The following is a 26,957-nucleotide window of genomic DNA, read 5'->3' as shown; positions in this document are numbered from 1 at the left end:
GGGGGGCACGTCTCCTCTCTATCTGTAATCCCAATAACACTCTCTGTGCTGTTTTCCGCATTGTGAATGAATCTTTGTTTCTCTAAAATTGAGGTATCCCTAGACGAGATGGTAGTCTACATGTTAAAGTATCAGTAATGAAGGAATTTTGTGGCTTACCTATTCTTTCTTGAGACTAACCACGTATGGCAGTTACCAGACATAGGTGTGATGAAATGCATGACCTGTGACATGATCAATCCTGGATGGTTACGCCGTATCTTGCCGGCCGGAAGCTGAAAACAGACGTATCCATGTGTTGAGGACGACCTGCATATGCAGCTCGGTGTCTAGGCTTGGGAATGCATAAATCTATGAACATTTGTTTTTCATCTATTACTAAATATTAAATGTGAGAACTATGGGGAAAAAAAGTTGGGAAACCAATTGTAACTTGTATAATTATACACCACCATTATTTTAACTAAAAGTTCTATATATTTTACTTCTCTATTATTCTTTTGTAGATCAAAATTGCACTTGAAACACATATTTCATAATAACCTCATTTTTCAAGAAACCAAGCATAAAAGAATTGGTAGATGGATGACTGCCATTTTTGGCTTTTGTTATTTACAATAGCTGATGTCTAAATCATGTCATATGCATCCAAACCTCTAAAGTTTCATAAATACTAGAAAGTGCGGAAGAATTGATGAGTTTGATATATTCTAATTTTGCTGATCAATAAAATAAATAAAAAAATTGTTTATATACAGTGAATAAGAAGCTTTGGACTAATGGTAGACTCCAAGCAAAGTTGTGGGAACTACAAATGATTCAATATTACTGTTTCTTACCATTTTAGGCACACACAAGTTAAGATGGGATGAGACTTAAAATATGATGTAAAATTTTTCATTATATTATATTACAAAATTTAAAACGAATGAAACTTGATTTTTTAAAAAAAAAAAAAATATCATGTAAAATATGAAAGGAGGTTGTTTGAGAAATTCACTCTTGAGAAAAAAATCACATTATTTTTTATTTTTTCTATTTTACTAGAAAGCACTAACTTGATACGTGGTACAAAAACAAAATGTAATATTTATTATTTTGCGATTTCGGTCCTCTAAAAGTGAAGTTTCTAAATACGTGAAAATCACATTGAGTCAAACATAATGGTGCAAAATTACAGTTTTTTATCTTCAAAAAAATAGAATTGAGTCGTATTATATACATAAATATAAAGTCGGGATTCAATCTAACAGTGAAATATTTTTGAATTTGAATATAAACTTTGTAAAAATTGAATTTTGTGTGTCTCCGACTCCAAAGAAATGACTACTTCCAAGTATGAGCATCGGTAACGAAGGTGTTTTGATGGCTTTGTCCACTTGTAGAAGGTCGATCACTGCGAAGCAAAGATTCCACTGCCCATCAATTCTCAAACAATAAACAGCCTTTGAAATATCCAAATTCATAACAAAGTTCCCTTTAAAATCTCAAAAGAACCTTAGCTGTTTCCGCCTACAAATTACTATAAAATCATCAAACAAAACACATACACTATTTCAGCCCCTTCTAGTGGACCAAAGAAATAATAACAACGACAATAACTAATGGCTTCTACCTCATGTAAGGTGGCACCCTTCTGTATCCACACCTCAATCAACAAAAATGACAAGAACACACACAAACACGCACTTCAATGTGTGAAAATCAACGGGTCCAAGAGTTTTTCTGTAACGAGAATGGATGTTTTAAGCCATGAACACGCGATTCCAATCACTTCTGTTGATCCTACTGAAGAAAACGTACAAGTTCTTGAGCAACAGATTCGACAGAATATCCCGACCAAGAAGCAACTAGTGGATCCTTTTCGACAGGGAGTCATTATCTTGGACGGGGTCGGATACAGGCAGACCGTCGTCGTAAGATCATATGAGGTCGGCCCGGATAAAACCGCCACCATTGAAAGCATTCTTAACTTACTTCAGGTGATCATATATATATGAAGTTTGATTTCAAATTTACGAGTAATATTACTTATTGTTTGAACTCTATGCTTAAAGAAACGTCTAGCTGAATCAAAAAATCTTGGTGATGTAGGAAACAGCATTGAATCATGTGTGGATGTCAGGCCTTCTCGGAGATGGATTTGGCGCGACTCATGGCATGATGAAAAACAATCTCATTTGGGTTGTTTCAAGAATGCAAGTTCAAGTTGATCATTATCCAATATGGTACTTAAAGCTACTCTCATTTATGGCACAAATACATATATTAATGTTACATACATGACATACAAGTACATAAAATTTTAATATGTATGTATGTTTTTTTACAAAATGTAACAGGGGTGAGGTAATGGAAATAGACACATGGGTTGGAGCATCAGGGAAGAACGGTATGCGAAGGGACTGGTTAATCCGGAGTCAAGCCACGGGCATGGTTTTCGCCCGCGCAACCAGGTGCAAACTCAGACCTTTTCTTAAATAATCTGTTGGTTCTATTGGCCTTTTTAGGACAAAGTTGTGTACTATAGGTAGATCTCTGGATGTAAGGCGTGAAATATTCGACTAATGCTTGATCTAAAAGATTTGAATGATATGTAATAAGGTAATCCTAGATTTTGAGTTGAAAAGTTCTGTTTGAAACAGTACATGGGTGATGATGAACCAGCAAACGAGACGCCTTTCGAAGATGCCGGATGAGGTGAGGGCAGAAATCTCACCATGGTTTATTGAGAAGCAAGCAATAGAAGAAGATAGTGGCCCTGAAAAGATAGACAAATTGGATAACAACACGCGTTACATGAACACAGACCTAAAGGTATAAACAATCTGCCCTCATCTTCTGCACTAATTAGTTGCCTTAGATCATGATCACTAAAGAACCGTGTGTTTCTTCGAACTATCGCAGCCAAAGAGAAGTGATTTGGACATGAACCATCATGTGAACAATGTGAAATATGTTAGATGGATGCTTGAGGTAAAAACACCAAACTTGCCTACTTTCTACATAACGAAAAACGAACCAAACCACTCAATCTTGATCGATGGTTTAACGTTTTGTTCAGGCAATCCCAGATGAATTCTTGGAGAATCACCAGCTCTCAAACATAATATTAGAATATAGAAGAGAATGTGGGAGTGAAGAAGTTGTGCAATCCCTTTGTGAACCTCAAGAGTATGAGCTAATAAAAAGTGGAAATATTCACCAATGCAATCACATTGGTGCAAATGGTCATGCTTTGTCATCTCATGCAATCCTTCAAGAAAATGGGCACTTCATACCCTTATCAATTCTTGGGCCATATAGCTACACACACTTGCTTCAAATAAAAGGGGAGTCTAAGAATGAAGAAATAGTGAGAGGAAAGACATCATGGAAGAAAAAACTCACAACTATACCCTTTCCTTAGTCCAAGATTTTTGTTCCACACGCCTAATGTTTCATGTTCATATGTGCATTATTGAGCAACCTAGTTCATATTCTAAATGTAATATCTGCTAATATTAGTTCTAAAAGTTTAGTGGCACATTTGCCACAAATACGTCTGCAGCATTTATTTTCACTTGCAGATTAAAATGTCAATCCCTTAGCGGGTGGACACTAGATTTAGTTGAGGGACGACTAAAGTCTAATGTCAGTATTGGCCCAGTTTTGAACAATATATAACTAATACATAGAATGCAAAAAATGGACGAGGTAGCTACATTTTGGTTTCATTAACGCATTCAAGTATCGTTGTTCTAAAGAGCTAGGGATGCATTCGATACGAACATGACTCAAGTTTGACTCGCTTATTTTTTGGGTTAGTCAAAGTTGGCCCGACCAACTCGATTCTTTTAAGTAACAACTAATCTATAATCGAACTTAAATTTTGGAGGTATGCTAATATAAATAACCTTCAGTTTTTATGAAATTAATTTTGTAAACATATAGTTAAGTAAAAAAAAATGAGGGTCAAAGTAAGTTAAGTAATGCTAAAAAAATAATATTAAAAACAATAGCTCTACATCGATTACACTCTTACGATACTTGGCCTATTATTTTAGCTCGACTAGCTCCTGGTCGAGCTAATCGTGTGCTACTCGCTAGCGGTTCGATCGATTTGCTTGCATCACTATTTTTGAACTTAGAGAATTGAATGGACTTTCCCAAATGGCTTTTTTGTGAGTGTGATCATCTCAAAAAGTCGAACCAGTTTTATATCGCATACGGCCTGACTAAATAGTAAATGCCATCAAATTTAGAGTTTGATGTATGAGTTTTTGTTTTCATCTAAAAAAATTTGTTTTCGCATTCTATATTACCACCAAGATCTCAGATCTCCGATTCGATACCTAATTATATTAAACTATTACTTGTTGCTTCTATCCCTTGCGAAATCAACCTACATGCATGTATGATATTAGTAGAAGAAAGGACAGTCCAAAAGATGTCAAACTTAACAAGTAAAGGACGATGAGAGGAAATATTTCACCCTATCTTGTGGGGAACTGTCCTATGAGAAGATCAAAGGCCTAAATTTAACCACACATATACGGGGTCCATCAATTATATGCGGGGTCCATCAATTTTTTTAAAATCAACGGCCCAGATCCTGTGAGGCACTGCAGTGCCCCACAGGTAGCATCGACACTATTCGATAATAGAGAGGAAATTTTTGACTTTTGGAAATTTTTTAGACCAAGTTAATGTTTGCGTAAATTTGATTGTGACATGTTACTTTATTGCAATCTTCCATTAAAAAATCACTTGGACTAAAACATTGTGGCATTGACAAGAAAATTATTTTTTACATGGCCTTGTGTCATACTTGTTTAATTTAATTTGTAATATTTTTTCATCTCTCTATTCTCTTGGCATATCAAATATTAAAAGGAAATTTGTAATTTTTTATGTATATTTGTTTTTTTTTGTAATTTTAATCTTCTATATCATAGAATTTCCACTATATTCATTTTTTTAGCAATTTAATTTTAGACATTTTTGCCAATGACCAACATCATAATTTTACCTGATTAAACTACTAAATAAATAGTACTAGCACGTCTGTTTTTGAATTATTTATGAATTAAAAATTAAATTAATAATATTAAGGTCACACAATCATGTCATAATTGGAAAAAATTCAATTGTTAGACCAAACTTCAATTCATCAAATCACCAGTCCTTACAAGCCATGCTCCGATACATTATTTGGATAATGGGAAAAAAATGAGACTTTAGAAAAAAAATTAGTTTCACTACATAAAAAATGGTGAGGTCCAACCTAAGAAGAGAGCTTTACAATCAAAAACATAATTCTATCTATACACAATGTTAATTTACTCTAAAAAAAACCACGACGAAAATGGAACTTATTGTCTCTTTCTCCTTATCAATCGATGCAGTTTCCATGACCACGTGCCTAATGAAACTACGAGTCCAACTCCGATAGACGTCCAGAATACGACTAACCACTTAGGCATTGGATTCGGGAATTGTCCTTCAAGACGTGTATAAATTAAGTTAAAATCTCATGTAGTGACAAATGACAAAAATTAACATGATATTTTTGTAATATATCAAAATTTTAAGATAAAGTTATTTAAAAGAAAGAGCTTGCAAAAAACTCACTATGTCCAAACTTGATGCAGATGAGAAGCTCAACAATGCAAACTGCAAGTGACAGCCAACAAAAGGCTCCCACCTTTTTCATCGGTTTCCTGGGAAAAAAGAGAGAATTTGTTGAGTAAAAGGTGGAAAATCAATATGTCTGTATCAGTCAAAAGGCAAGATAGTAGGGAAATACCTGTCTTGAAGATATGAATTGTACTCACGAATAGCTGGTATTGCGATAAGCCACCACAAAACCAAGCGGTATATAATAAGGGGATTTCGTGGTGGAATCCAAAGACAAAACTTGAGAAAGAATGTGTTGAGTTCCACAGTCAAGAAGCCAATGCATAGGCTAAGAACTTGAATGAATCGCAGCGGACCAAGAAAAGGGTGCCATTCATCTTTATCCCATCGTGCCGGTGTAAATTGACCCAACGTTCTTCTGACCTGAAAGTTGGAAGGACAAAAAAGAAATGAGTGAAAGTAAGTACATGTCACTCATTCAAAATGCAGAACGTGAAATTGCTCCATTTCCTACGAGTAGAAGTGACAAATTCAACTACTTTTTAAAAATCGTTAAACTATATTTTCATGTGATGAACGGTTTCCATGGATGCAAAGATCCAACCCTTTGTGCTTATAACTACATCCATCGAATGTTTCAGTCAAGTATACAGCACTACATCGAAGACGATGAAACAGGTTTTTCATGAGAAAGTGTAGCAGATCCAACGTACTTTGCCCATGATGTTTGGCTGGCGGCTTATACCAACCCACTCGTAGGTTTTACCATCAAAGTACCGAACAGTACGCATACCAGCCCAAATACCTGTATAGCAAAGTAGAAACATGTTATACACCATGCCCAAAAACGAGGAACCCTCAGCAACAGAAATCAATCTGCAATGAAAAGGACAGACAAAATATAGGAAAACGATAGCGAAATAGGAGAAAGTTATGAAGTTTGGATGAATCTTCCAAGATAACAATGGCACTAAACTTATCACTGTAATAAGCCCGTATCAAAAGAACAATCCAAAATATTTGCTCCTAAAATTTTCTTTTTCACCAATACTCACTCATTGTGATTGTCATAGGTGATCTTTGTGTCCAATCACTGACAATTCCTTGCACTACATTTTATACTTACTAGGATATGGCACATGAAAGAAGTAAAAACATGTTAGCGCCATTTCAAGTTTCGTATTGAAACTAAATAACTTAAGAATTGCCCTAATGGTAAATTGAAGATAGAAGTCAACTGGTGATAAAAATTGCAAGACGTTGGGAGGATGGTTATGTAACCATTACATCAATAGCACTTTATTTATTTATAGAGGAAATAACGGAGTTAAATAAGACATTTAGTTGGGAAACTCAACTAAAGTTTTCCCCATCTTCCTTGTTTTCATAAATAAAAAATTGGGATATATTTATGACCGAAATATCAAGTATCATATTTTAACCGACTTATAGAGATAATTAGGCATTGAGATTAATTTAAATATAGTGATAATTCAAGACAACCACCAACTTTACTTGATCGCTTCTCTCCAAGCATAATTTTTTGTCTTTCCTCGAAGGAGTTGCGGCTATGCCCCGTTTCCCACTCAGAAATATGTTAAGGCACTAAATGTCAATTAAAAGCTAATGTGAGAACTATTCCAGACAGAGGAATAAATTTTAGCCTTAGCAACAAGGGGAATATTGAGGCTATTGCGATTAGAAAATGATAGTTATATGAAAGTTGGATTAAGTGAAACATGTTCATCTAATAACAGGACAAACTTTGCGTGGTCGCATAGTTACCGATGTTTTCGGAAAAGGGATGGAGATATCTAGAACATGCCAACTTTCAATCACACAGTAACATAAACAATAATAAGAACCCAGGACAAATGACACTCTATGGCTCAGCATATAAAGGCTTTCGATGGAAATGGACTCGAGGTTATGATTAAACAAGCCAAGGATTCATGCATTGCCGAGTAAACTCTTTGCAGACATGCAACATAACCAGAAAGGAAATAAAAAATTTCATACCAAACCAATTGCAGATTAATATGTCAAGAATAATGCTGTCCCACCAGCACTCGTTGAAATTTGGCAGCATATGGCGAAAAGTAAGCTGGAAAAGGAGAATATTAAAATCAGCTTAATGAAGAAATGCATCTAGCTTTTCATTTGCTCGAAACAGAGAGAAGAAAATGTAGCATGCCAACAATAAAATATGACCTCCATCAACTCAAATCCAATTGAAAGTAACCACAAAAGAGGCTGATTACGGATCATTATAGCTTTCCCCCACCATCCAAGAACATGAGCCAGAACAAACTCATCAAACAGCGTGTCCTAGAAACAAGTAACAATATGTAGGTCTTTAGCATCAGGACAACGTTTATTAACAAAATAAAATAAAATCTAAAGGTTTGAGTAAATACAAAGATAACATACATAAACATTCTTAAACCTGCTTGTAGGATTTTCCGGTAAATAAATACGGCAATCAGCACCGTAAGATCTTTCTGGAAGTTCTACATCACGGAAATTGCATATAGATCAACCGATTATTAACAACAAGTGCAACCAGACTAATGATGATGAATGGCTTGTGATGCCACCATCACAACAAAAATAGACATCCATTGGTAAAAGGAGAACAACCAGAAGATCCAAATCCCTTACCGACACCAAGATGGGGGTGCAGATACTTCATAAATCGTCGAGCATCGTCACGCTTCTGGTAAAAAGAAACATAACAGATGTCTGAATATACTTCACACAACTCCGAAACATTAGCACACGTACATAGAGCACAATGCCATCAACAGATAATTTATGCAGAACCCAGAATCAGTGTTCAGTACGCACAATATACTGCCACGTTCTGTAAACATGACAAAGCAGATGACTGTGTTTTAATCCAACTCTATCTAAAATGCATGTTCAGGTAATTCAGAGCATCGTTATAAAACATGAAAAATTACCACAACTAACAGAAAACAAGAAGCCCTTTTGGCTTGCCACTGGCAAAACTCGACATGCTCAATATCGATATAATTTCAGAACGAAACTTCAATAGCACTAAGTGTCAAATAAAATCCTTGACATTGAAACGTACTCAACTCTGTAAGTGAATAATCTACAGAGGCCAAATGTTAAAGCTGAGAACGCCAGCTAAAGACTAACCTGGAAAAGCAAAAATGTCAATGCAACTAGGTAAACGACAGCCATTCCATGAACGAGCCGCCAAATTGCAGGATGAGGACGAATAAGTACCCTGCAACAAAGATATGACCTGACTCAGCAAATAGACTAAAGAAAGTTTTTGATATAAGTGAATAAGATTGTGCTTATAAAAAAAGGAGCATTTGTGCCTGCATCTCGTGATGGTGTTCCGTGGATTATTTCATATCATTTAACTGAATCAATTTGGTGCGTGATAAGACTTATGACAAACCAATGACATTGACGAACCAATTCACTTTGATTAACCACTTCATGTATGCTAGCCCCCCTCTAATTTAATTGACTCATGGCCTCATTCAAAATAATTTCAATGTATAAATACACACACAAACACGTATTCATATATATGTGTGCGTGCGTGTGTGTGTGAGAGAGGATTCTGAAAATGGATTCAAAGAATTGGAATGCCTTACAGCAAATAAAGCATGGGTCCTCAAATTGTGATACTGAAAATATTAATAATATTCATGTTCCACCTTTAATGACGACAGATACATTTTTATAGAAGAGGAACTCATAAGTGCAAAATTGTGTCAATTTAGAAAAAATCTACAACTAAATCATAGCATTTCCCCAATCACTCACTCACATAAGGAAACTTATCACTGAATGAATCTATTGAATCTAAACCATCTGCATAATGGCCATGGATGGCAATCCTCTCTCAACCTTAAAATTGATGAGATAAAAAACTGAGATGAGGCAAAGATATTCCCCCTAAGGTAGAAACTAGTGCTTTTATATCTCAACTCCACCTTTAATCCGTCGATAATTCCCAAAATCCATAAATAAGGAGATATGTCCATATTCAGATGAGCAAGTGAATAAAAAATAATTGCATGTCCTTTCATTTGCATGACAAATATGCAAACTTACGCAGCAAACTATAACAAACATACATATATCCAAATATTATATTTCCAGGCTTCAAGGTCAGACAGATATAAGATAGGGATAGACGAAGAAAGTTTGATACGAACTTACGTCGAAGGAGCTTGTAGCAAGCAATAAGCAAGGAACACTGCAACCATTGCCCATAAGCCCCTACAAAATATATTAGTTAACAGTTGCAACATCTTAAATCACAAAAATAACAAAGAACAGAGGCAATAAATAGAGAAACTAAGTAATGCACATATGTATACACAGATACACACACCCTGTGTGCGTTTGTAGAAGTATATTAATATATACAAATTTTAAAAAAGGTTAGTAGAAAACCTTTTCACAGAGGTAACGAGATCTCTTTCTACAAAGTTTTCAGGATTGAGTGCTCCACTAGCCCACCTGCAAACAAAATTCAAATCAAGACAATAAAATGGTGGTCATGAATATTATACAAATCTTTTAATCAGTCAAGACTTATCCATCAGTTTTCCAGGCCAAACACTAAGGAGTTACAAAAACAAAAGAGACTACCTAACTGACTTACACAAGAAAGCATGCACCAATTAATAACAATGTGATGGTCCGAGGCTTGTATGCCCAAGCGGTCCATGGATCAAGTTCATCGTCACTGCTCGATGTACTTGTATCGCCTTTTTGATAACCAACAAGATCTCTCCGTCTAGCTCTCCGGTGACCATTAGGTTCCATATCATAGAATAATAGACCTTATCCTTTCCAAAGGAAGAAGGAAAAAATGTAAGTTAAGAGGTGCAAGAACAAGATAAATGATGCTAACACATCAAACAGAAAAGGGAAATATTAGAATAACATTAGCAAACCCTGTTTGGCATCCTATCCTACACATCAGAAAATCCACACTAACAAAATGGCTATAAATGTCTAACCAACTTAGCTCAAATTATTCATACCTTTAGAGTATTTGAACTTGAATGCTGAAACACTGCAAAGTAAGTCCCTGTACATTCAGAGAGTAACAAGTAGACACTAAGTAGAGGAAATCTAAATGGTTTCAGCAAAATCAATGACCAAACGATGTAAAAACAAATTAAAGGGGATTAGGAATTTAAGTTCCAAACAGTTGCAATCAATAATAAAAATAATAATAATATTAACAACAATAACCAAGAGACCCAACATTCAAGAATTTCCAAAATGCAACTCAAACTCTTCCTAGCACCAAACCCAATAAATTAGTAAAGATTCGATAAATATTTGTGCTAGCTAATACTTATTAGCTGCCCGGTCAAGTAACAGTAAAAAAAAAACCAATAAACAGTACCCATGTCTGTAAATTAATTAACTTTTCACCACGAAGATTAAAAAAAAGATACTGAGGTCACCATCAACACCTAAATTGAACAAAACCCAGAAACGATTGGGAAAAGTATTTCACTGCATGCAACGAAAACGCTGAAAAAAACCCAAAAAAATTCAAATGAAGCACTGTTCCCAGAATCCAAAAGTCTTTTCCTTCCCCAATTGAAAAAGGTTCGAAACCCGAATTAGAAAATATGAAAAAATCACGACCTGTGCATGCGAAAAATCATGTATCAAAAGAATCAACAGAGGAAAAAGAACGGGTAAGACACATATCCCTTCACATATTCGGGGAAAAACACACACAAAGACACACACATAGAGAGAGAGAGAGGGAGAGCGAGCGAGCTAACAATAAACACACGTATCAATAGAAACAGAAAACATTTTCTTTCAAATGCTAATGATAAAAGATCAATCATGACAGATAAATGATTTAGTGAGAGAATAACCACACAAAAAAAGTCAAACAGCAGCACATAATTCCATCCTCACTCACGTAGAAAGAAGAGCAGAGACAGTAGCGACCCCCCCCCCCCCAACGACCCGATTGGATGACGAAACAATCTCAGCCTTCAGATCAAGAATCGAACACAGAAGGAGAGACGATTATCGAAATTCGAAAGAAGACAACGAATCCAAAAAGGGATAAAAGACCGGAAATAGATGAACCTGTCTCCACACCATCGAGTAAAAACAGAAGAAAAATTGAAGAAAATCTTTACAAAGAATGATGATCAATGAGAGGGAAAATTCGAGGGAGTAATATATATATACACACACAATCGACATATGGAATACATCGTGGCCACCATCGCAAGGAAGAGGTGGCGGCAGTGATATATGTGTAAGCGTACGGTTCGGTCAAAGCAAATTGTTATGTATTTTATGAAGGGAGGAATTTTATTTAATTTGACAACCCCGGAACTGCGACGTGAGGCGGCGGCACCCTCTTTTTTTTTTTTTGTAAATCATGAAATTTGGATGATGTGAGTAAATCTAAAAAATCAATGTAACAATTTATAAATCACGATGATCAAATAAGAGTGAGTCTCATGTTAGATCGTCTCACGGATCTTAATTCGTGAGACGGGTCAACCATACTCATATTCACAATAAAAAGTCATATTCTTAGCATAAAAAGTAATAATTTTTCATGGATGATCCAAATAAGAGATCTGTCTCACAAATACGACCCGTGAAACCGTCTCACACAAATTTTGTCATCAAATAAAATATATTGAACAAGTTATATATGACAAACTCAAAGATGATATAACAAAAATAGATAACATCCGGGAAGGTACCAGCAAAAGACTGAGGTAGGGGAATTTTTGTGACAAATTGTTAGTATATTTTGTAAGTTGTCCAAACAAACGGTATAGATTTAAATTTTGTATGAAGTCCAAAAACATCCAAAATTTTATAGATTCTTTTTAATAAAATATTATAGTCTCACGAATCTTTATCTCTGAGACGAGTCAACCCTATCGATATTCACAATACAAAGTAATACTCTTAGCATAAAAAGTAATATTTTTTTATGGATGACCCAAATAAAAGATATGTCTCATAGAATACGAACATTGAGACCGTCTCACACAAGTTTTTACCAATTATTATTTATGAATGTATGTAATAACTATTTTGGGAGGATTATTGTAGAATGTAACTATTTTCCAATTATCACAAGTTAGAACAAATATTGTGATAAAAGTACGGAAGAGCAGGTTGGCAAACATTGTTCCATTAATATTTATCCATTTTTCACTTATTTAGAAAAATAGAAAGGTCATTTCATAAAAAATAAAAATAAAAAAAATTAGAAAGGTGAAGGTTTCTAACATTATCGATTATTTGAATAGTGGAATGGTATGTTTTGGCAAGTGGTTGAGGTGAAATGTCAATTTTGCTTTTGGGTGGTGATGTCTTGTTTTGGACATAATAATAATAAAGTAACTGACTATGTGAGGTTAAGTCGAAATCAATATCAAGTGGCTAAAAAAATTAATATCCCGAACTTTGATATGGATGATAGTTTCTTGTGATTTATATAATTTGATAAAATCAATTTCAAAGTGTTATTATGCGATCTATGTTATACCGAGAATATTAATCTCTGTGTTTTTAGCTAAAAAATAATATCCGGGACTTTGATATGCATAAAAGTTTTTTGTGATTTATATAATTTGATTAAATCAATTTTGAAGTGTTATTATACGGTCTATGTTATACCGGAATTATTACTCAGTCATGTTCATGTGGTACCTAATTAAACTAAGTAATTCTACGAGAATTTGTCGATATTTCTGATTCAATTTTCTTATTTCTAGATTTTCTAGGAGAATAAATTGTTATTCTCATTTTCTACCGACAAACATTTCTTCTAAATCACAAGATAAGAGACATTTATAGTATTTTTCTTTGATTATAGATCAAGATGAATCTCTATCTATCTATCTACCTATAAATCTAAGTCTATTTAGATGTATGATTATCCAATCGTGGCCTCCAAAGGATGACTTTAGTAAATAACCAAATATGATATTTGGGATAAGGGTCAAGTTTGTAACTTTTCTTACATCTCCTTCTCTCGGAGCTCAAGCATCATATACGCTCCCAAAATAAAGAGTTTTGAAGACTAGAAGAAAATCACCTAGACCTAACAAGATTGAATGAATGCCTAAAATTGTGGTACTTTTATTTCTATTTTTCCATGAAGAATGGAAAAGATGCTTCCAGCCTCGGGTCCTAAAAGTGAATGATAAACACCACCAAAGCTCAATACTGCAGGGGAAATCAAATGAAGTACTCCAAATACAAAGTATGGAAAGATATTTATAACTTCCCTAGTACCATTTTTAGAGAATTTGATTATTTCAATTTCAAAGTATTATCATTCGGTCTATGTTATATCGGAACTATTACACGAGGTGTGTTTGGTTGGGTGGATTAAATAAGGATAGATTAATAGTCCAATATTTATCGTTAAAATTTTAAGATGTTTTAATAATCATTTTGACCCGATTTAAGATCCAATTTTATGGATAACTATTTGATTAATAAAATTGGATCTTAAACCGAGTCAAAATGATTATTAAAACATCTTAAAATTTTAACGATAAATATTGGACTATTAATCTATCCTTATTTAATCCACCCAACCAAACACACCCACGATTGATGGAACCAATTTTTGTGGGAAATTAATGATATTATGGAACTATTGATGGAAGGAAAGATGCCATGATAATTGATATTGATTCGTTGATCCCATCGATTTTATCGAGACATATCACTTCCAACTTTTGGGATTCAATACTATATATAGAAATTAAAAAGATGTGTAGAGATATACATTAAATCCATCGAAATTATATAAACTTTTTTAAAAAAAAGGAGTCTTTTCTTAAATCTAGTCTCTTTGTGTGTTATTGTATAAAATGACAAAAATTCCCCACTATTAATATTAACAGTAAAACTTTATTCCATATTTAACTGCCGCATGTGTTTCCATGTGAAAATTAATTATATCTAAAATTTTGCATTATAAAAATTCTTTTTGTTGGTACATTTATTGCTCATATAATAAGAAATTAGAGTAGATCTCATGTGAGACCGTCTCACGGATCTTAATCCGTGAGACGGGTCAACCCCACCCATATTCACAATAAAAAGTAATACTTTTAGCATGAAAAGTAATACTTTTTAATGGATGACCCAAATAAGAGATCCGTCTCACAAATATAACCCGTGAGACCGTCTCACACAAGTTTTTGCCAAGAAATTAACATCATCTCATATATGTATGACAATTTTTTTCACGGGTTTGAAGAGGAAAACTCTTAATGGAGACGGGGATTCCCGATTTTTTCAGGTTCGGTGATTTTTTTAAATCTCCGAAATAGTTCGGGACGAATATAGAGATATTAGCTTCCTCTCGAACTCAACCCGAAAATAATATTAATAATAAAAATATTATTATTATTATTATTATAGATAATGATATGTTTTGGTTCGAGGAATTCCCTTACATGTCAGAGTCTTGTCCTATTAATATTTTTGAAACATATATTGGAATTTGATTCCCATGGTTTCAGATTCGAGGGGCGCGAGTATGAGGGTAGATGTGAAATTCGAGGATGAGGATAATAAACCAGCCCTCACCCCATTATGTCCCATTGCGGTCTATAATCTCGTATATGAATATGGATTCCATCAAGTCAAAATTGTCAAGTTAGTTGGAAATTTTGGGGAAACTTGCTTAACTACAAGGCTTTTTATACATAATTGACAATAAAAATAGTTCGATGATATCCTGCTCACAAGAAAATTCAACGATTTAAATTTGATATCATGTCAGAGTTTGAATGTTAAAATATATGAATCTCTCACGTATAAAAGATTTTTAAACAATAGATCAATCCTTAAAATATTATCCTATAATATGTTCGAATTTTATAGCAAATGTTACTAAGTATGAATACTCTGTCAATTAAAAAATAACAACTTTTCTATAAATCCCATAAAAAAATGAATAGGTCTCTTGTGAGACGGTCTCACGAATCTTTATCTGTGAGATAAGTCAACTCTACCGATATTCACAATAAAAAATAATAACATAAAAAATAATATTTTTTCATTGATTATTCAAATAAGATATATGTATCACAAAATACGACTTGCACAAGTCTTTACATAAAAAAATATATATATATGTCTAATTTAAGTACAATTGTACAACTCCTCAAGTACGAAGAAGGGATCCGTGAGTACAGACAGCTGCTCTAACAATTGTTTACATTTTAAAAATAAATGTTTTCCAAAAAAAAATATGATAATAAAGGTAGGAAAAAGTTAAAACATAACAATAAAAAAATATATTTAAAAATTAAAGTAATTGGGCCCGAAAATATTAATCAAATTATTAAGTCCATGTGTAAAGTAATATAAAATTAAAGCGATGACCCATATTCATCGTAGAGATTCCGCATGGCATAAGACAAATTTATTCAGAATATTTATTAGACATCATGAGATTGGCCCTTTTGCCATTTTTATTAAATTAAATCCTTCTGAATATACTCAACATTATTCTTTTAGCCAAAAAATAAAACCCCGAGTCCATATCAATTCTTGTACCAAGAAACAATAAATGGAGAATAAGTTAGTTGCGGTAAATTAAATGATACACACCATATTTTCTTGACAAACAAATATGTTGTGTATTTGGTATAACAGCCGAAATAATCATATAAGTTTGTCTATTTTGTGTTTTAGTCATGGAGTAGGTCTCATGTGAGACCGTCTCACGGATCTTAATCCGTGAGACGGGTCAACCCGACCCATATTTAAAATAAAAAGTAATACTTTTAGCATAAAAAGTAATACTTTTTCATGGATGACCCAAATAAAGATCCGTCTCACAGAATACGACCCGTGAGACCGTCTCATACAAGTTTTTGCCTTAGTCATGTAAGTATTCAAATTTAGGTTCTATTCGTGTAAGTTAGGTTGTGGTTTGGTTTTTGTCTTTCTTTTAGGGAGTGTTGACTTGACGTTTGACATATCGACTTTTCTTAGTATCACATCAGCATTTTTTCGAGTGATGTCAGCAATATGATTAAAAAGACCAAAAACCAAAATATGTTTTAGCTTACATTATCAAAACTCGAATTTTAATATTTACATGACGGAAACAAAAAAAATAGGCATGACACATATTTTATTACTAATAATTATTGCTGAATAATGTAAATTTAAGGTAAAATCAAGTGATTATATATTAAACACACATGGGATACATGGAAAGATATCTTAGATTTAGACATAAATCATAACAATTATATTAGAATTGAAAAGGACACCATTAATTATCCTCATGCCAGCGTTGAACTTTCCGTGAGCTCGGAATTAATTAATGAAATAAAATGAAAAGACGTCGTTCCTTTAATAATTATACATACAATTAGAAAAAGAAATGCTCAATTGATGTATTTATTATAGCATAAAGGAAGGAAACTTTGATAATAATCCCATTATTAAAAGAGTGAGTATCATGTGAGACTGTCTCACGGATCATAATCTGTGAGATGGATCAACCCTACCGATATTCACAATAAAAATTAATATTTTTAGCATAAAAAATAATTTTTTTTCATAAATGATCCAAATAAGATATATGTCTCACAAATACGACCCATGAGACCGTCTCACACAAATTTTTACATTATTAAAAAACGACAAGATTTCAACGTCCCGTTTAGTTCTCGAGATTTGGCCAATTTTAATAATTAATAGTATTTTGAAGACGTCATGACTCATGAATCCAAGATCCAAGACCAACTTGTCTTATATGTAAAATATATTTAGAGGCGTGTTTAATTTATGCGATATATACATACACACACATACACATATATATATATATATATATATGTGTGTGTGTGTGTGTGTGATGTGTTATATATTTACTGTGAATACTTATGTGAATATCAGTTAAGTGTCACTCACTTATTATATGTGATAAAACATAAAAAAATTTCATATTCAATAAACGAGTGTCATCTCATCAATACTTACATAAATCTATACGATGAATGTGAGGTAACAAAACAAATTTTCTAATGGATTCAACACACACACATATATATATATGTGTGTATATTATTTTGAATAAAAAGGGGTCCCCAAACTTTAATGTCCTTTCATTTGTAAATGTGTGGCACAAACTTTATAAAAATTGCAAGTTGTGACTTCGACATTAAATGTGGCCAACACCACCCCAACAATAAACAATTTCGACACAAATTTCTGTCATTTTGTTGGATTACGTCAACCGATTCGATCTTTTTTTATTACTATTTCACAAATTGTAGCCAAAGTGCGAACGAGGAAATTCAACGCTTGCAAAATGGATTGATTGTTTTTAACCCGAAACATAACATGTTGTCATTGTAATCATATAATCAAATATTTATCGTTTAACTAAAAATTATATTTAATAACGATGTTACAACTCAAATTTTTTAAATCATGTTAACATCATATTCCAATCATTTTTCGAACACTCGCCAATAAACCCGTTGATACCCCAGGGATGAGCCCATCAAGATCTGGCCCAAACTCCCGGCCCATATCTGAGGCCCACAGGTGAAGGGCCCATCAGAAGCCCAGGTATTCTCCTATAAATCTCAGTCACTGACTTGAGCGTCGGAGGTGCTACGCCAGGACACCCTCCTGGCCCCCTCTTAACGATCTTCTTTGTTATTTCAGGCTCAGGGTAACTTCAAAACCCGCGTCTGGATTAGTGACACTTGCTGGGAGCGGACCCTAAATTTCCCGTGAGTATCACCCGTCTTTCTCAGCTGATAAGATTAGTTTTAATTAATTTTTGTCATCGATGTCGCATTCCGAGGACAGTGTACTGCATTATTAATATATGAATGAATGGTGATCCATGAAATCTGATCGGCCGACCAGTGACAAGAAGATAAATGTTATTTTTTTATTTATATATATAAAAACAGATCTTAATATTTATAAAAATATGATTCGCCCATCATTCCCAAGGTCCATCGATTTAAATAATTAGTTGCGGGAAATAACCAAATTTAAAAAATCAAATGATTGATGAGATGGATTTCAGCAAATTGATTAGTCCATTTTTATTTTTATTTTATTTTTTGAGTAAGGATTAGTCAATTTACATATTAATGAAATGAATCGTGGGCATTACGCAATTAGTATGGCAATCGATTTGAAAATGCTAAATAAGGAATCTTATCGAACATTTTTGGATTCATAATGATGGATTTAAAATACGTATAAAAGATAAATTTATTTCAAATAATTCATCCAAATACAAATCATCCGATTGAAACACGACTTTAGATTTGGCATCCTCTTGGGAAAATATGACATTAATTTGGTATTGAATAGCAGATGGAGCAATCATGAAGAGAGTTAATTTATTCAATATCTATTAAAATTCAAATGATTTACTTTATTCATTTAATTACGAATTCAGCCAAAAGTATTTTTTTAAAAATGTAAAATTAAACACACGTACTAAGTTCATCTACTACATTTCATTTCATAAATTCGTTTCCACATTTATTGATAGAATTCACTTTATAATTCGTTGGTCAAAATTCAATCATACCCAATTTTGAGTACCAGTTTCCAATATTATTAAGACATGTACATTAAATACAAATAAATGAGTTAGAACTCATCCAAAATAAGTTATTGCAAATATTAGCTCTCTTCTTGGCACGATATCACAATATTACGATCCCGCATTATTCAGAAACCAATTTTCAAATTACTTTTTTCAATTGATATGCTAATTTTCTCTTAGACTACAGTAGAATTAATATGCTAGTTTTTTTCAGTGACATGTTCACTTAGATATGCAACTATTCATGCCCGAATTATATCGGAAATTTTGCATGATATGGGGTGCAACGGGTTCAGTAGAATGCTCCCTGCTTTGGATAAAATGTGTGCGCATCTCCGTTGAATTCAAGAATTTCAGGTGCAACAAATTTCACAAAGGATCCATTCCCACAAAGAACTTTGGTAGTCGAATTTATATTAAAACTCACAAACACCTCGAGATATGGATAAGGTTTTCAACGGATAACACTGGCATTATACAGTTCCACGCAAAGATATATTGTGATCCAACTACTCATGATAACTTGTGCATAACATTAACTGATGTTAACAAATCGTTGTATCCCAATTTGATATTACAACCAATTTTTAGTTTACACAAATTCGAATTAGAATTCTGAATTCTCTAAATGTACAATGGTTTGTTTAGGAGGGCATATCAGGTTGGTTTCCTCTTCTTGCCAAGAACTGGAGCGACCTCAAATCTTGGCCCGCCCATCCGCCACTTCTTAAATGCAGCTATTGAAGATTGACCAGCCTCATACACTTGAGAATGAGCAAACATGCAAACTTGTAAAGATAATTCCTTTTATTTAAAATAGAACAAGAAAATAAGTCTTCGCCTTAAAATACGCTCATATGAAACGACAAAGATTTGATGAACTCACATTTGGCTTCTTCGTTAGTTAGAAGTGTCATGTATTTGGGAGCCACTGCCAATGTTAAAGTATGTGCCTTGATCAAGACTTCCTTGTATCTTGTTCGAAATGCAACGAGAAGAAATGGCCCAATGGTTTTGTCACCAACACTGGTCATCATTAAACGTCAAGCTTAGATAAACTTCTAGCATCTAAAGTTTTGCAATTCATAAGTATGAACAGTTATAAGAATTTTCTTTCTTCACATAACTCTCTATTCTATTACCCACTATCAAAATTTCTGGCTGCCATAAGCACAAGACAAAGAAATCCTTATCTGTAAATCAGTACTTTAATGGAAAAAAACAAAAACAAAACAAACAAAACAACCTAAAGGCTTAGCAACCGAACTTCAATTTGGAGGGACTCTAGTTACAATATACCGTAATAAAAATGAAAGCCACTAACCGTACTCTTGAGATTACCAGAAAATGCGATTTTCACTTGAAAAACTGATTAGAAGCATAAAATTGATCATCAGGGGAAGCAGTATAATGAAATCAAAAAGCATTACTGATCCATGGCACGGTCAAGCTAAGGTTCGTTAGATTTAGCATCAACATTTTTTGGTTGGCAGGACAAAAATCACAAAATAAGAAAATATCTTGCCTTAAAGAGCATTAAATAAAGGCAATCTGGACAAAAAGTTCTCAAAAAACAGCATAATCAGCGCAATCCCAACAAAGGCGAAGCCAAAAAGGATCAATAAAGGAGGATTTCAAAATGGATCTAGGCATCAACCCAAGTTTATGATCTAAGAAAGAATAGGAGGAGGAAGCAGCATACCAACTCAAAGGTAAAATTAGGGAAACACCGGTAACTTTGGTTAGTTTTTTTTCATATGGTGCTTCTTTTCCCTCAGAACACATTTTTTGGAATGTCTCTTTTTAGTGTGGGTGTTGCACTCAGTTATTTTGGTTTCATGACTAAGCTGCAAAATTTTGTTGATTGATGAGTTTGAAAAAAAACAGTTTGGTTCTCAATTCGGCCACTGAACAAACCAATCACAAAATGCTACGTGAAATTTTTGGGGTGGTTAGATGTCTTCTTTGATGTTTTGTGCATTTGCAGGATCCAAAATCTCATGAAAGAAAGTTTTGTTAGGGATAGTTGCCTATATTATAATTTTTGGGCATAAAGCCATAAACAAATCTGGAAATCAAATTTCAGGAACATATGTTTAACTGGCCTGTTTGTTTTACAACAGAAGACAAAAGCCCATTCATTATTACAGAAAGGACAAGGGGAAAAAATGGGTTTAAAAGGATATTTTTGGCATGAGAAGGAAGAAATTAAGTGGCACAATTGTCATTAAATTCATTCCCAAGATGCAAGACAAGACGTACACACAATCCTAGTAAGGTACATTACACCATGAACTGACGAGAGTGTAGAATAGAGGTGCAGATCATCTTAGTAGACTGCACCTACTTGAGTTTGACTCAAAAGAAAACCCACTACTCAAGCTCAACTCAAAAGAGAATTCACTACTCGAGCTCGATCAAGTAGAGATTTTTCCTGAACTGTGATCAGCACAAGTAATTTATTTGTGACTCTAGCTCGAGCCAGATAACATTGGTTTTGTCAAGCACCAATCAAGCTTGGACCGAGTTTCTGCTAGAGCTCAAGTTCAACTTGACTGCATGATAAGTGTAATTTTACACTTGGATAAACATATTTTTAACTTAGATTTACTCTAGTTTTAGAGCAGAATTATGTGTTTGGTATTTGTTGTTGTGTCGTGCAGGAATTTAGATAACATGCATTTTTATTGTACAAAAAAAGGTGGAAGTGAACAAAGATGGAGGGAAGAGCGCGAGAAAAGGAAAAAATAAAAGTTTAGGTGCGTTAAAGGATTTTATTCAAAAGCTAAGCGCCTCAGCACCCAAGTGTCAAAAATACAGGCGCCTCAGCGCTTGATGACGTAACATGGAAACTTTGGACTCTAGGGTTTAAAATGAGAACCCTATCAGATTTTAGGTCATTTGGGAACGCATTCTAAAGAGAGAACAAAAGACAAAGCCGAGAGAAAACATCGAGAGCGAGGAGATCTTGGTACGAGACGGAGAGTGCGACATCTGGGGATGGAGAAGCATCTTCTGCTTACGTTCTTATTCTTCATTTCTCCAAGATTTTTAGTTTTGATGTTTATATTGAAAAACATGATTTGTTTTGTTTTCAAATTCGTCATGAACTAAACTTAACTTCTAGGGAAACAACGCAGTCTGGTTTGAATCTACGTATAGACTATTTTGATTTATATATTTGAAATCTTCTTCAATTATTTGTGTTATCCTAGTTGCCCTCAACTTATCGGTCATAGTTTGATTGATATAATAATCGTGAATTGTGATCTATCACTCCGGATAGAGGATCTAAATATGATCATAGGAAAACGCGTCGTGGGTATTTATATAATTCGGAAGACATATAAACTAATCGGAGGCAATTAAAGAACAATTGTATGCATGTATCGTTGATGTTATAATTTTTTTAAGAATATTGAAATCAATATTAAATGGGTAAATTATATTTGTTGCTTGAAAAAAGAAATAGAAACAATTAAGTGTCTGTGACTAATAAACGAGATGAATTTCATGATATAGATTTCAATAGGAAACTAACATAGTGGATAGCCAACAAAAATTAAACATCTAAATTCATTCTCTCCTGGAACTCTCGATGTTAACCTTTTCACAAATTTAGTTTGATTTTTAATTAATTGATCCAAACCCATCTTTGAATTTCTAGATAAAGTTAAGGCTATTCTAATTACGGTACTTGATATATTTTTCGTGAGAACGATACTTCACTGATCATATATTAAAATTTAACATCGTGCTCTTGCAGCGAAAATCACGCAACACTGCATAATTGTATGCTTATGAAAAAATCCTTTACTATAAAATACATAAATTTAGTTGTAAAAAATTGAATCAGGGGTAAAATAGTGGTTTACATAATATTAAAAATATAAATAACTAAAAATTAATTAGCTTGAGTAATTAAGCATGAAGACACTAAAGCTTGAGCTCAGTAAAATTCGAGCCCGAGCCAACTTGTTATTTGTTAATACTGCGAAAAAGCAGGATGGTGCACAGCAAACAAGGCTTGTTAATTACTTTTGTTCGACAGAGTTAAAAAAAACTGCTTCCACATACTCAATGTACTCTTGAAAGCTCGTTTGGGATGCTGTCTTTAAAAAGTTAACTTGAAATAAAAATAATAAGAAGAAGAATTGGGTATAATTAGTTTCCCAAGGGCGTGTCTAATTCTTGTAACTTTAAGAATCCCAGTAGGTCAAAGAATTTGTTGAAAAAGAAATATTGAAACCGAATGATAGTAAAGATATGCAAAGGGAGTAGAAGGAACTTACAGCGGTGCAATCTTGCAACCTAGCGAATAAAAATAAGGACACCGACTTCTGAGATCCACATGAGCAGCATCCGCCCCTATTTCTTCCCTTGTTTTGGATCTGAACGAAAAAAAACAAGAAGAACAAATCAACAAACACAAAATACCAAAAACAATAAATAACATAAACAAGCTAAACCAAATTGACAATGGAACTTTAATACATAGTAAAATATTTATAATGGGCTGATTTAAAATCGTTATAACTATCAAATGAATGGAGGAGAAAGCACGGTAACTAAACTCTATCGTGCTTTCATAAATTTTCAAAAACTTTCATGTCTTGTGCTATATAGTACCTGGAAAAAATTGATTTAGTTAGAATTTCTATTGCTCACAATCTCATTAAGATGGAACCAAACAAGCAACTCTTTTATATAAAAACAAGAATCCCGTTTAGTTTATCAAGAATATAGATATGGTATAAAGCACAAATTTGATAAAAAATATATTACTCTTTGTTAAAAGATGGAGGAACCCTAATGGATATAAGATCTCTCAAGTACAGTTCGCTGACAAGCCAAAAAGGCAGTTCTACTCGGGAAGCAGCTTCAACCTGACATCGAGGAAATAACGAACTTAAAAAATTAGATGAGTGCCGGTATTGTTATCACCAGATTTAAGAAAGATATACCTTATTAGTGTAGTCACTCGAATCAAAAAGCCCAACTCCATTTGCAGCATGTTGAAATACAGATGGAACAAGCTAAAATGAGAGACGAACAGAACAAAAGCATTAAGTCATAACCAAAACTTTTCAGGTTTAAAAAGATTCAGTTTATGTTTACCTCTTCTTCCGCCAATATATCATCAACATCATAATAACTTGCCATTCAGAGAAAAAGTATCCGCCCTCAGTAACTAGAAAGATCCACCGTCACCAGTCACTTCGATCTACAGACGGCCAAAAAACTTGTGAAGCCGGTGTGAACGTGACAAAAAACATTCCTTCAATGCATCGATGTGCAGTAGTATATATAACGCATAATGTATGTTTTGAAATAATGCACAAAAAAAATCCAAATTTATACAGCACAAAGATCTGCTCTAAAAAGCACGAAAAAGCTGGGTTAAAGTAAACAACAATCCAAACAATTAGGAATTAAAATTCAACAACAAAATCACAAAATTCAATTGATTTCTGAAAACAAGAACAGAAGCATAACAAAATGACTCATTATAGCTCGGAAAAAAGGGGGAACGAAACAAATCTTATTGAATCGGACGCGTTTTTGGTTGAACACATCATTCTTAATTAATCAGCCACCTACTAAATAATATCTGCTGCTAAAATAATATAGATTTTATTAATTTTATAAATTAAAAAAAAACATTAACCAGTCCATTATTTATTAAAGCGAATGTCCGATTCAATTAAAAAAATCGTCTGTTCAACCAAGAATGATGTGTTTCTTATTGAATTAAATAATTAAATACAAATATAATCTACCTATTTATCAAGGAATTTTACGATATAATTATGAAGCCAACCTAAACAATAGAGATGCGAAACATATATATTTTTAACATTTTATATTATATATAAAAATAATAGTATAAAAATTAAACATACACGACAATAAAACAATGTAAACTTTTGATACTTTTTTATTATTATTAAACATAAATAAAACCAAGATATATACATACATATAATTATGGGAATGTATTTTTCAAAGGGAATTGGTGCTAATTAGGGCTGCAAACGAACCGAACATGTTCGCGAGTTTTTCGAGCCGGCTCGATTAATATTCGATTCGTATTCGAACTTATCGAATTTGAGCCGAACTCGAACACGTTCGAACTTTTTTTCGAGCCGAACTCGAGCCCAAATTATTTTGTTCGATAGCTCGCGAATAGTTCGCGAGCCTTAATATTTTATTAATATAATATAATTATATATATATATATACATTTCGAATATTTCGAGCATTTCGAGCTTTCAAACCTTAATATCCGAGCAATAATTCGAATAGTTCACGAATATATTCGAATATTTCGAGCCGAACTCGAACTCGAACTTCATTTCGAGCCGAGCTCGAGCCCAAATATTTGAAATTATCGAACTTCGAATCGAGCTCGAATTCGAATATATCTATTTCGAGCCGAATTCGAGCCTGACTTTTTTACTATTATTCGGCTCGATTCGGTTCGTTTGCACCCCTAGTGCTAATAATTCTACAATCAATTGTGATATTAATCATTCTATATTTATTTATTTATTCAAATTATTGACTTACATGGAAAATGTACTGTAAAATTAAGGAGAGGTTTTTTTAAAAAAAAAAACCACATAAAGTTATTGTTTTATCCTCTGAAACTAAAAGTAATTTTTATATTATAACAATTATTAATTTTGTATAATGTTAATTAATAGATGATGTTAAGGATATAAACGATTCGAGCCGAACAGTATCATGCTCGAACTCGGCTCGTTTAGGATAATCGATGCATATAGACTCTAGTTCGATTCAAACTTTTATTATCAGGCTCAAGCTCGCCTCATTTAAAAACTACTAAGCTCGCGAATAGCTTGAGTTCGGTTAGTTAATAACTTGTTTATTATGTTTAACCAGTCTGACTCGATTTCGACTAGTTAAGAGAGCTCGTTTTTAAGCTAGTTAAACAAGCACCTTTTTGAGCTCATTAAACATGCTAGTATTAAAGTGCGACGAGCATTTTTAGTCAAAAACTAATTATTATATGTGAATTTAAGGGGTATAGTTCTCATTTCGTAGGATTTCAATAGCTTATGTTTTAATAAAATAGCAACGTGAGATAAAAATGCATGGTCCAAAACCTAGCCCAAAAAACTAGTCGATATCAATTTCGCAAACAAGCTGGCGAACTTACAAGCTGAATATCCTTAATCTTAAGCTCGGCTACCTTGATACAATCTTGAAAGAGGTTTTTATTAAACTGAAATCCGAGTAGCTCATGAACGACTGGCTTCATTTATATCCTTAGATGATGCTCTACAAAATATCATTTTTTTTAAAGTCTTGAACTAACTTCAAATCAAGCCGTTTCTTCCTAATAAAATTGAATCGGACGGCCACCAAAATGCATTCACGCAACGAAGAAAATGATGAGATGATTCTTCCAAGCAGTTAAACAGAAAATTTTTGTCGGACCCTACATTGGAGCCGCCATGGAATTTGGTTGGACCCGTCATTGGAGCCGCCGTTGATCCAATCTTCCATTGGTTTCTAAGATGGAGTTCAGAAGATCTGATTGACGATGGAGTAAATGTAATAAATTAAAATTTATATCATATATAAAAGAAAGTTTTTGTCATATTTATTGTAATAAATTAAAATTTATATTATATATCTAAGAAATCTTTTGTCATATTAAATATTTCGCACAAAAAAA

The 26,957-nt window shown here is 33.4% G+C and overlaps 3 protein-coding genes and 1 long non-coding RNA gene across 6 annotated transcripts; 2 read left to right on the top strand and 2 right to left on the bottom strand.

The window, feature by feature from the left end:
* Nucleotides 1-1,518: 1,518 nt before the first annotated feature.
* Nucleotides 1,519-3,409, top strand: LOC140833479 (palmitoyl-acyl carrier protein thioesterase, chloroplastic-like). Its single transcript, XM_073197820.1, has 6 exons — nt 1,519-1,982; nt 2,095-2,228; nt 2,343-2,456; nt 2,646-2,817; nt 2,908-2,976; nt 3,065-3,409. The coding sequence occupies exons 1-6, from the start codon at nt 1,605-1,607 to the stop codon at nt 3,407-3,409; spliced, it is 1,212 nt and encodes a 403-aa protein (XP_073053921.1). The 5' UTR covers nt 1,519-1,604.
* A 1,896-nt stretch (nt 3,410-5,305) lies between these two features.
* On the bottom strand, nt 5,306-11,946 carry LOC140834280 (CDP-diacylglycerol--serine O-phosphatidyltransferase 1-like). Of its 3 annotated transcripts, none has more exons than XM_073199035.1 (14): nt 11,570-11,946; nt 10,662-10,708; nt 10,277-10,463; nt 10,066-10,131; nt 9,829-9,888; nt 8,785-8,875; nt 8,281-8,335; nt 8,050-8,129; nt 7,831-7,947; nt 7,639-7,723; nt 6,333-6,424; nt 5,789-6,042; nt 5,614-5,702; nt 5,306-5,482 (listed from the first exon to the last, which is right to left on the bottom strand). In XM_073199035.1, exons 3-14 carry the CDS (start codon nt 10,438-10,440, stop codon nt 5,355-5,357), a joined length of 1,281 nt encoding a protein of 426 aa, XP_073055136.1. In that variant the 5' UTR covers nt 10,441-10,463; nt 10,662-10,708; nt 11,570-11,946; the 3' UTR covers nt 5,306-5,354. The 3 variants fall into 3 exon arrangements, with proteins under 3 accessions (XP_073055136.1, XP_073055137.1, XP_073055138.1); XM_073199036.1 differs by having other exon boundaries at nt 11,743-11,946; XM_073199037.1 differs by lacking the exon at nt 11,570-11,946 and adding an exon at nt 11,281-11,504.
* Nucleotides 11,947-19,765: 7,819 nt separating this feature from the next.
* LOC140834278 (DNA replication complex GINS protein PSF3-like) lies at nt 19,766-24,812 on the bottom strand. The gene is made up of 6 exons (XM_073199033.1): nt 24,371-24,812; nt 24,217-24,288; nt 24,038-24,138; nt 23,545-23,643; nt 20,139-20,278; nt 19,766-20,016 (listed from the first exon to the last, which is right to left on the bottom strand). The coding sequence occupies exons 1-6, from the start codon at nt 24,413-24,415 to the stop codon at nt 19,910-19,912; spliced, it is 564 nt and encodes a 187-aa protein (XP_073055134.1). The 5' UTR covers nt 24,416-24,812; the 3' UTR covers nt 19,766-19,909.
* Nucleotides 20,285-23,010, top strand: LOC140834279 (uncharacterized). Its single transcript, XR_012118704.1, has 2 exons — nt 20,285-20,964; nt 21,376-23,010. It is a non-coding gene; the product is annotated as an uncharacterized lncRNA (long non-coding RNA).
* Nucleotides 24,813-26,957: the final 2,145 nt, after the last annotated feature.

Source organism: Primulina eburnea, chromosome 6, assembly GCF_022965805.1.
Source record: "Primulina eburnea isolate SZY01 chromosome 6, ASM2296580v1, whole genome shotgun sequence".
In the NCBI taxonomy this organism is placed as follows: Eukaryota; Viridiplantae; Streptophyta; class Magnoliopsida; order Lamiales; family Gesneriaceae; genus Primulina; species Primulina eburnea.
This window is presented reverse-complemented; position numbering and strand designations above follow the sequence as displayed.

Excerpts from the sequence above, each read along its gene's own strand:
- LOC140833479 (XM_073197820.1), top strand. The coding sequence starts at position 1,605 with ATGGCTTCTACCTCATGTAAGGTGGCACCCTTCTGTATCCACACCTCA. Across the intron at positions 2,229-2,342 it reads GTTGATCATTATCCAATATG|GGGTGAGGTAATGGAAATAG; the intron begins GTACTTAAAGCT and ends AAAATGTAACAG. Across the intron at positions 2,977-3,064 it reads ATGTTAGATGGATGCTTGAG|GCAATCCCAGATGAATTCTT; the intron begins GTAAAAACACCA and ends CGTTTTGTTCAG.
- LOC140834280 (XM_073199035.1), bottom strand. The coding sequence starts at position 10,440 with ATGGAACCTAATGGTCACCGGAGAGCTAGACGGAGAGATCTTGTTGGT. Across the intron at positions 8,876-9,828 it reads TTGCTACAAGCTCCTTCGAC|GGTACTTATTCGTCCTCATC; the intron begins GTAAGTTCGTAT and ends TCTTTGTTGCAG. Across the intron at positions 7,724-7,830 it reads TTGGATTTGAGTTGATGGAG|CTTACTTTTCGCCATATGCT; the intron begins GTCATATTTTAT and ends CTCCTTTTCCAG.
- LOC140834278 (XM_073199033.1), bottom strand. The coding sequence starts at position 24,415 with ATGGCAAGTTATTATGATGTTGATGATATATTGGCGGAAGAAGAG. Across the intron at positions 20,279-23,544 it reads GGTTGCAAGATTGCACCGCT|TGTTGGTGACAAAACCATTG; the intron begins GTAAGTTCCTTC and ends AATGATGACCAG. Across the intron at positions 20,017-20,138 it reads AACTAACGAAGAAGCCAAAT|TGTATGAGGCTGGTCAATCT; the intron begins GTGAGTTCATCA and ends CTCATTCTCAAG.